A 14,768-nucleotide genomic window follows, 5' to 3' on the forward strand; every position below is an offset into this window, starting at 1 on the left:
CTTCTAAATGTTTTTATTTCTGTAAAAAAAATGAGCAACCATTCCCTTCTAAATGTTTTCAGTCATTAATGGGTGATGTGGATACGCAGATACCCTGTAAGGTGTAAAATGCCAATTTACTAACATAGTTATTAAACATTTGCGAATCTTTACTGAGGAAACGTTTCGCCAGCCAGTGGCTTCATCAGTCCAATACAAAGAAGAACGGTGGAAAAAAAGAGGAGTTTGAGATAATCAGTCCCTCAGCCTAGAATCGATGTGTTCGCTGGCTGGCGAACCATTTTCTCAATAAAGACTCCTACATGATTCATAAGTGTCTCATTCTTCAACTTATCGGTTTTCTTAACCACTTATGACGAACCAGTAATTAATGTATTACCAGCAACACTTGGAAACGCCTCTTCTGATACACTCCTGACTTTCAGCAACTCTGGATCTTGCTGAACAAACAGTTCTCATTGATTTTTGGGATGTGTAAGTTTTACATTGCAAAATTATTGATCAAGTTTGTTTCAGTATAAACCTGGAAAATTCATACTGTGATGACATCAAACCTGAAACCTGAAACGTTGGTTTATCTTACGTAGATTAAGGTTTAGATTAATTTTGGGATTTGCAGGTACCAATTTTACAACTTCCTTGAAAAACCTGGTAAAGTTGAAATGATAGTTTTTTATAACAGAATTTTTAATGCCTCATCGGTTCATCTAACCTTAATTAACTGCTCCTTAGAGGGAGCACCAGACTGTGAATGGATTGTGTATATATCAGTGTGCATACCAGTGTACATACCAGTGTACATACCAGTGCACATACCAATGTACATGCCAGTGTACATACCAGTGTACATACCAGTGTACATAGGCTTCCTTGCTTGGTATATCATAGAAAGTATACAAATTATGGTTTCTTAAAAAAATATTACATTATTTTAGAGAACTAGAAACTGAATATATCTAAGACAATAAAACAGAGAAATATTGAAAAAAAAACACGTTTTTTATGACCATAAAATTTGCAAGTTTACCGAGACATTTTTTTTTACTGATTTATTAAAGAGAGGGTTATATGCTCAGGAGAGTTATTGTATTCTCCAAAGTTATTGTTTACAACTTAAAAATGCTTAATCCTACCGGCTTCAAACTTTTCAGATGGCACCTGTTCAGTCAAGCACCAGTCAGAGTTTTCCACTAAGTAATATATACCAATATCAAAAGCTATATTCAGTGAAAAATAAGATACTCTAGTTATTGCACTAATACTTATTCAATTAACATGGGACTTTCACAGCAAAATAACAACACGAACCAGCACTTTAAGTTGCAAGCTGCTTAAAAATAAATTTCATAAGTTATTGTACGTAAAATAACATCCATCAGTTTTTTTATTAAAATTATAAACTGGAACCCACACATGCCAATAACAATCCAAGTTTTTGTTAAGAAGAAGACGCCAGCAATGGAAGTTCCAAGCCAATCGAAGAGACTGTCTCAAGTTACCAGACGGAAAACAAATTCAGGTATGGCTTCATAAAATTGACAGAAAGACACCTGCCTCTCCCAGTAGTTGCGAAAACTTTCATCAGTTTAGAATTCACCAACTCTGAGAAAATTTGATGGCGATCACACCAGGTGTTCTGAAGTTATAAGCAACAACTTTGGAGGGGAAATAAAAATGAAACGTAACTTGTGTTTACCTGCTGAGGGGTACTTATTAAGAGGGGTACTTATTAAGAGGGGTACTTATTAAGAGGGGTACTTATTAAGAGGGGTACTTATTAAGAGGGGTACTTATTAAGAGGGGTACTTATTAAGAGGGGTACTTATTAAGAGACTCGTAAATTCCCCCGTCTTCCAATAACAAGTTAATTTTTCCACTATAATCCACCTTGTCCATAATTACTACAGCATTTGCCTCGTCTGTTTCGTGTATTGCAGAGATGTGAGTAAATGCGATAGTAATTATGAACAAGGTTGATTATAGTGAAAAAATGAACATGATATCAGAAGACGGAGGAACTTACGTGTCTCTTAACAACTATTGTAGTGATCCTTGTGGGATAAGGATAGAAATATTTCCCATTCGGGCATTTTCCTCCTACACTGGCTAACTGTTCTTAATGTGCATTTTATTCCTTTCATAATTTATAGTTCTCAGAGAAAGCTTTCACAGCGAAATGTATGGTTGCAGGGTTCGAGCCACAGCTCCTGGCCCCCGTGTGTGTGTGTGTGAGCGTGCACGCGTGTGTACGTGGGTGCGCTCACGCGCTAGCGCAAGCATGTGTATCTGCATTATTAACTGAATTTAGAGGCATTATAAATTACTTGTAAATAGAGAAATATAGAGATTAAACCTCACATAAATTCCTGACGGATATTAAAATTATGATAACATGTAAATATAGATATTAAGACATTTATAAGAAGACAATTCTGTAAATTCTTATAGAGTAATATTTAAACAAAATATCCAAGATCTAGCGATTAAATCCGATTCTCAAATAGAATAATCCATAATTTTATGGCTTAAGTTTTTCATACATAATGTACAGAAGTACTATCAAACTAAGTCACAGCTACTCACATCCTTCTTGAAGAACCACTTTGGTTTGGAGTCCTTCTTGGAGAACTCGCCCTCGAACTTAGCGAATTTCTCCTTGCCCTCCTTGACGGTGAGGTCGACCAGAGGCTTCACCCAAGACTCCTGCTTCTGCTCGGCCACAAGGGTGAGGGTGAGAAGAAAGACGGTATGAGCCAGGTGTGAGACTGTGCTGGTCATCAGTACCAGAGTCTTCCTCCACTTTTGTGTTACACACACATACACACACACACACACACATACATACACACACACACACACACACACACACACACACACACACACACATACACACAAAACTATGTAAGTCATAATAATCACGTTATAATATGAGAATCAGTGAGGGGGGAATCTGTTACTCATTAACCAGCGCTTTTAAGTGGTCATATGATCATTTTTTTTCTTAAGAAACAAAAATTTCTATCGTCTATGGTGCTCACAATGAACCTTTTCGAAATTTCTCTTTCTTTTATTTCCGAGGCTAAGATGATGAACACAATTCCAGAAACTGTACGGAGTGAAAAGTTTCCACAAAATTCCCAACCTAATACTGAAATTTTGTATGATGCAAAAATTTCATGATTTGCACTTCTTGTATCATCATTTTGAAAAACAATGCATATTTAAACAAAGATGGAGCTTTGTTAATGCTAGTAGAATTACCGTCAATATGATAATTAAAAGGACACAAGTAGAACTAATGTGACATTTTATTGTAGCAACGTTTCACTCTCCGGGGGCCGTGTTAAATCGTTGATAAAACTCCTGGAGAGCGAAACGTTGCCTTAGTAAAATCACGTATTAGTTGCACTTGTGTCCTTTAGCCTATCAAAGATGTGGGTAGCCTGCGTAGGTGAAATTATGCTTAATAACAGTTAACGTGCTTAGGCGTGCGTATATTTATCCAGAGTAATAATTAATTTAGGATAAATAAGGATAAATTTGAGTTTATTAGGCTGAGGTTCACTGGTATATTTGAAATACACGGAGCAGAAGTAGCCTGAGTTAATGAGTATTCAAAAAACCATGTTCAAACGAAAAAAAACAATATTAAGTTGATCATTACTGAAAGCTTCCCACACAACACAGATTCTGACAGAATGTTCAACAATGACGTGAATCTTGTCATCTCAGAAAACGTTTATTAACTTGGTACATACGTTAACAATGTCTTAACCTTCACAATAATCCAGGTGGGACACAATTAATAATAAAACTAATATTTAGCTATGAATAAGTGATATACTGAATAATGGTAATAATAATAATAATAGTAGTAATAGTTGTGGTAATAACAATAATAATAATAATAATAATATAAAAAATAATAATAATGATAATAATAATAATAATAATAATAATAATAATAATAATAATAATAATAATAATAATAATAATAATAATTAACCTGGGGTCACAGAGAGTCATACTGTGACTCAGCCTATGAGTACACAATATCATAATGGATTATTTCACATCTAGATCAAGATCATGCGGACGTGCGTATAAATATGACGGCGATACTGATGCGGAGACACTGTAACCAGCGTCCCCCAAAAGGGTACCAATATTTACAGAAGAGAGAGAACAGATATAAGAATATAACATGCACACATGCCTTAAATCTATCTCATGCCTGCATCCTGCCACATCTAGAAAAGGAAAAAAATCTGCCAAAGTTAATGGCGTCTTGAAGTAATTGTTTCTTCCCTTGTTCCTGAGTTAGTGGAGATTAATTTATTTTTTTCCTACAATGAGTGTTGCGTATCTCATTTTTCTTCTTTATATGCATTACCAGAGGAAACTAAGTACAGCAATAATGTGATAATTTAATAAAGTTAAGAATTAAAATTTATCTGGTTATGTCTGATACTGTTGCAATTAGAGGTAAATTTTATTTTAAAACACAAGAAACAAAGGAAGAAATGTTGATATACTGTTGCCTGTGCATGATCAATTTTATCATACATAAACATGCAAAAATTATCCAGGTTGGCTGGTGTTTATGAATAGGTTTAAGGTGTGTATAGTATTTATTTTTATATGTTTAGATTTGATATTTTAGAAAAAGGCCACTTTTAATTAAAATAAATCATATTTTAGGAGTGGTTTAATATTTATTTAAAGAATTTGTTTAGTGTTGGTGTGCCCGTGTAAGTGACACTGAGTCACTGGGTCACTTGATAGGTTAAAGTATTTGATTATTACATATATATTTTAATGCACGATTACGCAACTAATAGTTGTAATTAATGATACATAATTTTTGCGTTCCATGGGCATGTATCTAATACCGTCCATTAATAAAAAAATCTATAATTAATAGTAATGAATAATACATATCAAATAAGAGAGGCAGACGGTATTTCTTGCGCTGATATAATAAGAATGAATGAATGCACTTGTTCAAGCGTGCCAAACCTCGGTGCAGTGTTGCCAAACCTCGGTCCAGTGTTGAAGTTTTGGCCAATCGGGGATAAGGTCTGCGAGTGACTGCCTGCGGGGGTGGTCACCCTCCTGCACCGCAGAAAGAAACAATGTGGTCTTAGTTGGCTGAGGGCTGGCGGGGGCTGGGCAGGGAGATGATGTATTGATGAGCATCATCACACTTCTCAAGCGGGTTAGCAAAGACTCAAGCGAACAGTAAGAGGAGTGGGGGGGGGCAGGGGGTACTGTGGTAGAGGGGTTCCTATACCAAGATGCAGGAAGGGGCCAAGACGTTGGTTGGCTGGGTTTGGGTATTAAGCTTCCTGCACCTACACCTCTAAATCTATTATAAAACTTACTTTTACTTAAAACTGAAAGTATTACTAAAGTTATATATATGTATATATACATACATATATATATATATATATATATATATATATATATATATATATATATATATATATATATATATATATATATATATATATATATATATATATATGGTAAAAAACTAGCTTTAGACCTTTTGCACTTGATCAGGAATTATGCTATGTTGCTTTCATATGACACTAATAAAATAGTATAAAATACGGTATACCGAGAGGCTTCTATGGCGCAGATGCCGTGATTGAAGGCGCAGTATCAACCTTATTGTGCTTCAAGGCTCAAACCATACTTCCTGGCCCCTTCCCTTATTTGTAGCGGAAAATTTTCAGGGTTAGGTAGGCAAGGTAGTCGGTTCTATGTCCTGACTCTTAGAGTTTTTAGAGCCAGGACATGGCATTCACTTTACTACCTACCCATCTCTGAGAATTTTTCATTTCATATAACGACTGCAGTATTGAATAGCTACTGATGAAGCGCCGGCAGCAGTGCAACAGGCCTAGAACTAGATTTTTCCATCCCCGAGTGGCTTGGTTTGCATTTGTTTGATCTCTTCTTTGCGATTGTCTTTCATTAGATAGATATATAGACACTAGAGAGAGAAATTTGGCCATGTGCAATGTCAACATAATTTGCGTAAGGAAGAAGAAATCATTCTCTATTCAGAGGTTGAATTTATGTATAAAATATATAATTTAATAATATATGATTATTAATATTATTTTATTTATTATTACAGCAGCTGATCCTATGAACGATCTTGAATTATCACATTTATCATGTCATTTTTTATGGTTTACACAAGTATCAGACATGAATTAGAAATGGCTAAGATGACCATACCGGCTTGCATTGTCGCATCGTTAGTAATTAAATACAAAAATACTTTATTTATGACTGAAAGATAAATATATTATTTAGGTATAGAAAGCAATATATATATACATATATATATATATATATATATATATATATATATATATATATATATATATATATATATATATATATATATATATATATATATATATATATATATATATATATATATATATATATATATACATTTATAAAATTATTATTTATCGTAGTTATATAATTTCTCCATAAATAGATTGCCACTGGTTGTAGGGTACAGGGAGAAGTACAATTATGAGGAATCCAATGAATAAGGGTCATTTATCACATCTAGAAAAATAGCAGAAAGTATCATTCTTAACATAAATGCATTTAGAAGCGAAAGAAAATGAAAGCTCTGAATGATAAACATAAAATAATGGATAGCAAGGAACAGCTGTACACATGATAATCGTGGACTGGTTTACAAAAAAGGAGAGAATTAAAGGGCTAGGTTAGCGCTGGGTCGGTGATTACGGCCGCCTTCTTTACCCTAGAACGTTTGACGGCCTGCAGGGTTGGCCAGTCGGGAATTATCTCAGATAACGATGGCTTTCGATTCCCTGGCTCCGGGGGCTTAAGTCTTGGCGTGGGTTCCTGTTGTGACGTCGTGTAAGGAGGGAGAGAGCAAGTTAGCAGCTGCCCTCACACACACACACAAAACACACCTCTTGTCATGCTACCAGTAATGGCACTTCGGTTTGTGTTGTAGGTCGTCTCTCCATTTCAGGTTAGCCAGGAGGCTGCCTATACTTACTGCTTGACAGATGTTAAGCGCTAACTCTCAAAGGTATCATAAAAAGGTACAATCGTCTTGAAGAAACTAAACAAAACTAAATAAAATATTATCAAAACACAAGTAAAACTAAGTAAAAATTCTACTGCTTGTTATTTATAACAGAAAGAGCTTATTTAGATTTTAAATAATGATTTATTGGGAATGCCTGACTAATATTATGTTTAAAACTCTTAACATAATTTAACTCTGGATTTATTAAGAGGATATTTAACTCTCTTTCTAAAGGAAAAAAAGGGCATGCATCTCTCCTAATTAACTTGACGCGAAGGCCGTCTGCACTGAAGTCCTGGTAACGGAGCATCTGTTACAAGGATTGTTGGAGGGGGCGGGAGGTAAAGCTGCTTCTCGTTTTCTCTTCTCCAGAAGACGAAAGGAAAGTGAATATAGCTGTAAAGGATAATGAAAGCTGGTAGGTCAGTATTGAGGTTTGAAAAAGGTCAAGAGAGGTATCCAGTGTTCGAGACTTTGACGACTCGTCAGCTTATGTGTTGTCGCTATTCACAACGTTTGTCACAGTTTTGCAGGTATGCGCTTATGGAAGCACAGTTTTTCGCTCTTGCTTCATCAACACTACCATAAAAAAATTTACATTATGCTAAAGAGGCAAGAGCTGGTTAGAGAGGAACTTACCCTCTCGACCTTGCGGAGTTGAGGCTTCTGCTCCTTCTCTGTCTCCTTCAGTTCACCCCAGTCTGGATCCTCGTTATCTCTTTTCCACTTAGCGTATTTCTTTTTCTTCAACATGGCACGGAAATCCATGCCACTTGCGTCTGTTACGATGAGATACGGAGGCATTAAAACCAGTGTATAGGAGAGTAGAAACAAACTCAGGCGATAAACTACTGATTATATCTTTTCGTCTTTTCTAAATATCAGACAAACTATATAACGTGGAAATTTTGCTTATCCTAATCATAAACAAAAATATTTTCTCTCACCCGAGACGTAAAAGTCCATTTCTGCAGTGTCTTCGCCATGTTCGTTAGCAACGATAACCTTGTAGTGATCTTCGTCGTTGGCCTTGGTCTTCCTTATGCACAGCGTAATAGTGTTAGTTTCACCCTCCGTGTGAATCTTATAGCGGCCGCTCTCGACGATCTCAGTGATGCCCTTGAAGAACTTGATCTTAGTAGGCGCCGGGATGCCTTCCACTACCAGGTCGATGTAGCCGTTTTGGTCTGTGAACAGTGAACGATTATAGGTGAGAGATTGAAACCTCGTATGATGTCAGATTATTTACAGTGAACAGAAAAAACTCTTTCCATTAAATATTACGTGCGTGGATGTTGTGCAAATGATAAGAAAGAGATGATTGTGGATGTTATGAATAAGAAGAAACTGGATGTCCTGGCTTTAAGTGAAACAAAGCTGAAGGGGGTGGGAGAGTTTCAATGGAGAGGAATAAATGGGATTAGGTCAGGGGTTTCAAATAGAGTTAGAGCTAAAGAAGGAGTAGCAATAATGTTGAAGGATAAGCTATGGCAGGAAAAGAGGGACTACAAATGTATAAATTCAAGGATTATGTGGAGTAAAATAAAGATTGGATGTGAAAAGTGGGTTATAGTAAGCGTGTATGCACCTGGAGAAGAGAGAAGTGTAGAGGAGAGAGAGAGATTCTGGGAAATGTTGAGTGAATGCGTGGGGAGTTTTGAATCAAGTGTGAGAGTAATGGTGGTTGGGGATTTCAATGCTAAAGTGGGTAAAAATTTTATGGAGGGAGTAGTAGGTAAATTTGGGGTGCCAGGGGTAAATGTAAATGGGGAGCCTTTAATTGAGCTATGTGTAGAAAGAAATTTGGTAATAAGTAAAACATATTTTATGAAAAAGAGGATAAATAAATATACAAGGTATGATGTAGCACGTAATGAAAGTAGTTTGTTAGATTATGTATTGGTGGATAAAAGGTTGATGGGTAGGCTCCAGGATGTACATGTTTATAGAGGGGCAACTGATATATCAGATCATTATTTAGTTGTAGCTACAGTTAAAGTAAGAGGTAGATGGGAAAAGAGGAAGGTGGCAACAACAAGTAAGAGGGAGGTGAAAGTGTATAAACTAAGGGAGGAGGAAGTTCGGGCGAGATATAAGCGACTATTGGCAGAAAGGTGGGCTAGTGCAAAGATGAGTAGTGGGGGGGTTGAAGAGGGTTGGAATAGTTTTAAAAATGCAGTATTAGAATGTGGGGCAGAAGTTTGTGGTTATAGGAGGGTGGGGGCAGGAGGAAAGAGGAGTGATTGGTGGAATGATGAAGTAAAGGGTGTGATAAAAGAGAAAAAGGTAGCTTACGAGAAGTTTTTACAAAGCAGAAGTGTTATAAGACTAGCAGAGTATATAGAGAGTAAAAGAAAGGTGAAGAGAGTGGTGAGAGAGTGCAAAAGGAGAGCAGATAATAGAGTGGGAGAGGCACTGTCAAGAAATTTTAATGAAAATAAGAAAAAATTTTGGAGTGAGTTAAAGAAGTTAAGAAAGCCTAGGGAAAGTATGGATTTGTCAGTTAAAAACAGAGTAGGGGAGTTAGTAGATGGGGAGAGGGAGGTATTAGGTAGATGGCGAGAATATTTTGAGGAACTTTTAAATGTTGAGGAAGAAAGGGAGGCGGTAATTTCATGCACTGGCCAGGGAGGTATACCATCTTTTAGGAGTGAAGAAGAGCAGAATGTAAGTGTGGTGGAGGTACGTGAGGCATTACGTAGAATGAAAGGGGGTAAGCAGCTGGAACTGATGGGATCATGACAGAAATGTTAAAAGCAGGGGGGGAGATAGTGTTGGGGTGGTTGGTACTTTTGTTTAATAAATGTATGAAAGAGGGGAAGGTACCTAGGGATTGGCGGAGAGCATGTATAGTCCCTTTATATAAAGGGAAAGGGGACAAAAGAGATTGTAAAAATTATAGAGGAATAAGTTTACTGAGTATACCAGGAAAAGTATACGGTAGGGTTATAATTGAAAGAATTAGAGGTAAGACAGAATGTAGGATTGCCGATGAGCAGGGAGGTTTCAGAGTGGGTAGGGGATGTGTAGATCAAGTGTTTACATTGAAGCATATATGTGAACAGTATTTAGATAAAGGTAGGGAAGTTTTTATTGCATTTATGGATTTAGAAAAGGCATATGATAGAGTGGATAGAGGAGCAATGTGGCAGATGTTGCAAGTATATGGAATAGGTGGTAAGTTACTAAATGCTGTAAAGAGCTTTTATGAGGATAGTGAGGCTCAGGCTAGGGTGTGTAGAAGAGAGGGAGAATACTTCCCGGAAAAAGTAGGTCTTAGACAGGGATGTGTAATGTCACCATGGTTGTTTAATATATTTATAGATGGGGTTGTAAAAGAAGTAAATGCTAGGGTGTTCGGGAGAGGGGTGGGATTAAATTATGGGGAATCAAATTCAAAATGGGAATTGACGCAGCTACTTTTTGCTGATGATACTGTGCTTATGGGAGATTCTAAAGAAAAATTACAAAGGTTAGTGGATGAGTTTGAGAATGTGTGTAAAGGTAGAAAGTTGAAAGTGAACATAGAAAAGAGTAAGGTGATGAGGGTATCAAATGATTTAGATAAAGAAAAATTGGATATCAAATTGGGGAGGAGGAGTATGGAAGAAGTGAATGTTTTCAGTTACTTGGGAGTTGACGTGTCGGCGGATGGATTTATGAAGGATGAGGTTAATCATAGAAATGATGAGGGAAAAAAGGTGAGTGGTGCGTTGAGGTATATGTGGAGTCAAAAAACGTTATCTATGCAGGCAAAGAAGGGAATGTATGAAAGTATAGTAGTACCAACACTCTTATATGGATGTGAAGCTTGGGTGGTAAATGCAGCAGCGAGGAGGCGGTTGGAGGCAGTGGAGATGTCCTGTCTAAGGGCAATGTGTGGTGTAAATATTATGCAGAAAATTCGGAGTGTGGAAATTAGGAGAAGGTGTAGAGTTAATAAAAGCATTAGTCAGAGGGCAGAAGAGGGGTTGTTGAGGTGGTTTGGTCATTTAGAGAGAATGGATCAAAGTAGAATGACTTGGAAAGCATATAAATCTATAGGGGAAGGAAGGAGGGGTAGGGGTCATCCTCGAAGGGGTTGGAAAGAAGGGGTAAAGGAGGTTTTGTGGGCGAGGGGCTTGGAATTCCAGCAAGCGTGCATGAGCGTGTTAGATAGGAGTGAATGGAGACGAATGATACTTGGGACCTGACGATCTGTTGGAGTGTGAGCAGGGTAATATTTAGTGAAGGGATTCAGGGAAACCGGTTATTTTCATATAGTCGGACTTGAGTCCTGGAAATGGGAAGTACAATGCCTGCACTTTAAAGGAGGGGTTTGGGATATTGGCAGTTTGGAGGGATATGTTGTGTATCTTTATACGTATATGCTTCTAAACTGTTGTATTCTGAGCACCTCTGCAAAAGCAGTGATAATGTGTGAGTGTGGTGAAAGTGTTGAATGATGATGAAAGTATTTTCTTTTTGGGGATTTTCTTTCTTTTTTTGGGTCACCCTGCCTCGGTGGGAGACGGCCGACTTGTTGAAAAAAAAAATAATATATATATATATATATATATATATATATATATATATATATATTATATATATATATATTATATATATATAAATATCTATATCTATATATATATAAAAGTGAACACAATTTGAATGACAACAGTAGTGAGCCAACAAAATTCGTCCATTCTAGTAGAGAGAGAAGAGTGGTCATAATATTACAGGAACAAGTGCTCATAATATATTGTAAAGGAAGAAAAGTGTTGATAATTGTACAAGGAGTAAAGTGTTTATAAGAGCACAGGGAGAACTCTGTTTAAATTATACACGGAAAACTGTGTACAGGGAATGTGAAAAATACGCATAATAGTATAGGCAAAAGGTTATCCATAATAATACAAAAGGAAGTGTTCGTAATAGTAAAGAAATGTGTCAATAAATGTACAAGGAGAAGTGTGGCGTTCTTTGAAAAAAAAATGAAGGTGAGTTCTTGGGGATAAGAATCGAAAATTGAATTAATCATTCTTTGATAAGAAGTACAGTGAAATGATCTTACCCTCAACTGCTGTGTACTTCTGCTGCACGTCAACAATGACTGGTGGTCCTGGATTACCGATGTTGCGGAGCGGGGTACTTGCTTTGTCCATCTTCTCGTCATCTTGCACTGAGGGCCTCCGAACGTCACTGCTCGGGCGTCGACGCTGTGGTTATGGCCACGCCGTGAAGGCAGTGAATGGTGCGTGAGAGTGCCAAGAAGACAGGCCCCGCGAAAAATTCAGATTTGTGTTAGATTTTTTACATTTGTGGCTAGAGATTTACCAGGAACGTTTATGCTGGAGGAGAGAAGTATTTAAAAAGAAGGGGAGAGATTAAGAAAGCGCTAAGGAGATCAAGAATTCGGAGACAGTGACGAAGGAAGATTGTGTGAACGAAAGTATGATGCAAAGAAATATGATAAATTGGAAATGTTCCCGGTGGATCTCTGTTTCTGCGGCAGTTTGATTGATTGCCAACTTACCTCTTGCCCACTTGTCAGCAAAGCTATTATTGAAAAATGTTTAAATAACATAGGAAAGAAAAGTCTCTTATATCTTGCAAAGAACTGCAAAAAATCATCAAAAAATATGAAGAAGTAAAAAAATAATGGAACATGAAAGTCACAGATAATAGGAAGAGACGGTTTTGTACCGTTTATAAATGTTTCTATAAATCTAAATATACTGTATAAGAAAATTTAAAATCTATGGTAACAGCAACTATATTTTCATTCTACTTTACCTACATTATTTAATTATAATGCTATATACAGAAACTTCGATGTCAATGCTTCGTTAAACCAAGAATTTATTCAGGAGGAATCGAAAGTTTGTTCTTGTTAAACGAAGTATATAAAAAATAAAAATTCCACAGAGTGAACACATCCAGCATAACTGTGTTAGCACGCCTTAAATATTTATTTATTAAACGAAGATAACCAGAAAATAATATAAACTTTTATATGAACAATAACCACAGTCGTTTAACAGAAAGACATAGCTAAAATATTCTTGATTTAACGAAAATAGCAAGAAGTTATACCACACGCAATAAATAAATAAATAATATATATATATATATATATATATATATATATATATATATATATATATATATATATATATATATATATATATATATATATATATATATATATATATATATATATATATATATATATATATACATATATATATATATATATATATATATATATATATATATATATATATATATATATATATATATATATATATATATATGTAATTTATTTGTATTATATCTACCATACACAACTTCACCCTCATACATTTAACACAAAGAAATTGAAAGACAGAGCAGCAAGGAATGGAACAATAATATCAGCCTTGTCATTTGTCATTAAAACAGTAGCTGGTCATTCTTGTTAGGATATAGGCATGTAAAATTTATTTCAAGCTCAAAAGTAATTAATTCCTTGTAACTAAAGCTTTAATATATTAATATAAAGATGTGTTGAATTACTGTTTAACAAAGACAAAATACCAGGATCATTACACTGTATCACATGGTCGCTTCAAATGGAATAAATAAAATATGAATTAAGTGTTGTCTCTGTATCACACTCAATATTCACTGATCTAACCATGAACAGGTAACTCAGAAAACCATATTAGAGTTTGGCAATCCTCGCATTTGTTTACACTTTTTTTCCATACCTGCTAAAATAATGGATATTATGAGCGTACAGTTTGCATAATACCAGGAGAGAAAAGTATGCTCGGGCTGTTACCTTGATGAACAATATCATACATTCTCACGTTATTAGCTAAGTGTATTATACCAGCGATACCCTGAGAATCTCCAGCATTTTAGAAGATATGAGTAAGCGTCAACACATGCTAGAATGATCACACTCTAATAGGGTTTTCAGTGTCATCCGTTCAGTCAGGTAAATGAAGGTCAGATGAGACCCCCTTCGAGGGTCGATTCGTATCTTAATTATTACAGATGAAAAGGCCAAATGATATAGCGTAGTGATATTGATGATTTGTCTTTATTGAACAGTGATGAGCTTTGAAATAAGTATTGCTAAAGAACTCGCTGTATATTAAGTCGTTTTTGGGTTAGATTCTAGGTGGCTGGTATATCATGGTAAATAATATTTTATTCATTATTATTCCTTTTACTGAATTCAGAAATAAATACTAAACCCGCATGGTTCGTAACGCACTGTTCTTACCAGATTTTCTTTAAGAAATACCAGCCTCTACACGACTGACAGATTACTTAAATAGCACGTCTGGAACCATAAGATGGATAGCCAGTACCAGCGACTTAGTCTAATAAAGAAAATGGTAATAAAAATGTGAGACGAGAGCTGCCTCAGCCCGCGCTAGGCCAAGTTATCATGCTCAGTAAGATAACACGAATGTCCCAGGTTCCTCCTTTTCTTGCTGACATAGTAACACTCTTTAACTACAAGAGTGACAAAACGAGAAGAAATTTTGGTTAACGGCCAATTAATTGTCTTTACCATGTGAACAGGTCAAGATGTGAGGTAACCAGGCCACAAAGCGATATTCTTAAAAACTGTTGCGATTACAATGCATCATACGATCTGTAGTGAGGCTCAGTGCGTTATGGAGTTGATATT

The 14,768-nt window shown here is 35.9% G+C and overlaps 1 protein-coding gene across 1 annotated transcript in view; it reads right to left on the bottom strand.

Annotated features, from left to right (window-relative positions):
• The window catches only part of bt (projectin protein bent), a 237,117-nt gene that overhangs the window by 182,304 nt on the left and 40,045 nt on the right, over positions 1-14,768 (bottom strand). Inside the window, exons 12-16 of the mRNA XM_070090071.1 lie at positions 12,153-12,297; positions 8,047-8,286; positions 7,739-7,878; positions 6,802-6,906; positions 2,584-2,709 (exon numbers count right to left, since the gene is read on the bottom strand). Coding sequence (XP_069946172.1) covers positions 2,584-2,709; positions 6,802-6,906; positions 7,739-7,878; positions 8,047-8,286; positions 12,153-12,297 — 756 coding nt within the window. The remainder of the gene's footprint in view (positions 1-2,583; positions 2,710-6,801; positions 6,907-7,738; positions 7,879-8,046; positions 8,287-12,152; positions 12,298-14,768) is intronic.

Source organism: Cherax quadricarinatus, chromosome 30 (genome assembly GCF_038502225.1).
Source record: "Cherax quadricarinatus isolate ZL_2023a chromosome 30, ASM3850222v1, whole genome shotgun sequence".
Classification (NCBI taxonomy): domain Eukaryota; kingdom Metazoa; phylum Arthropoda; class Malacostraca; order Decapoda; family Parastacidae; genus Cherax; species Cherax quadricarinatus.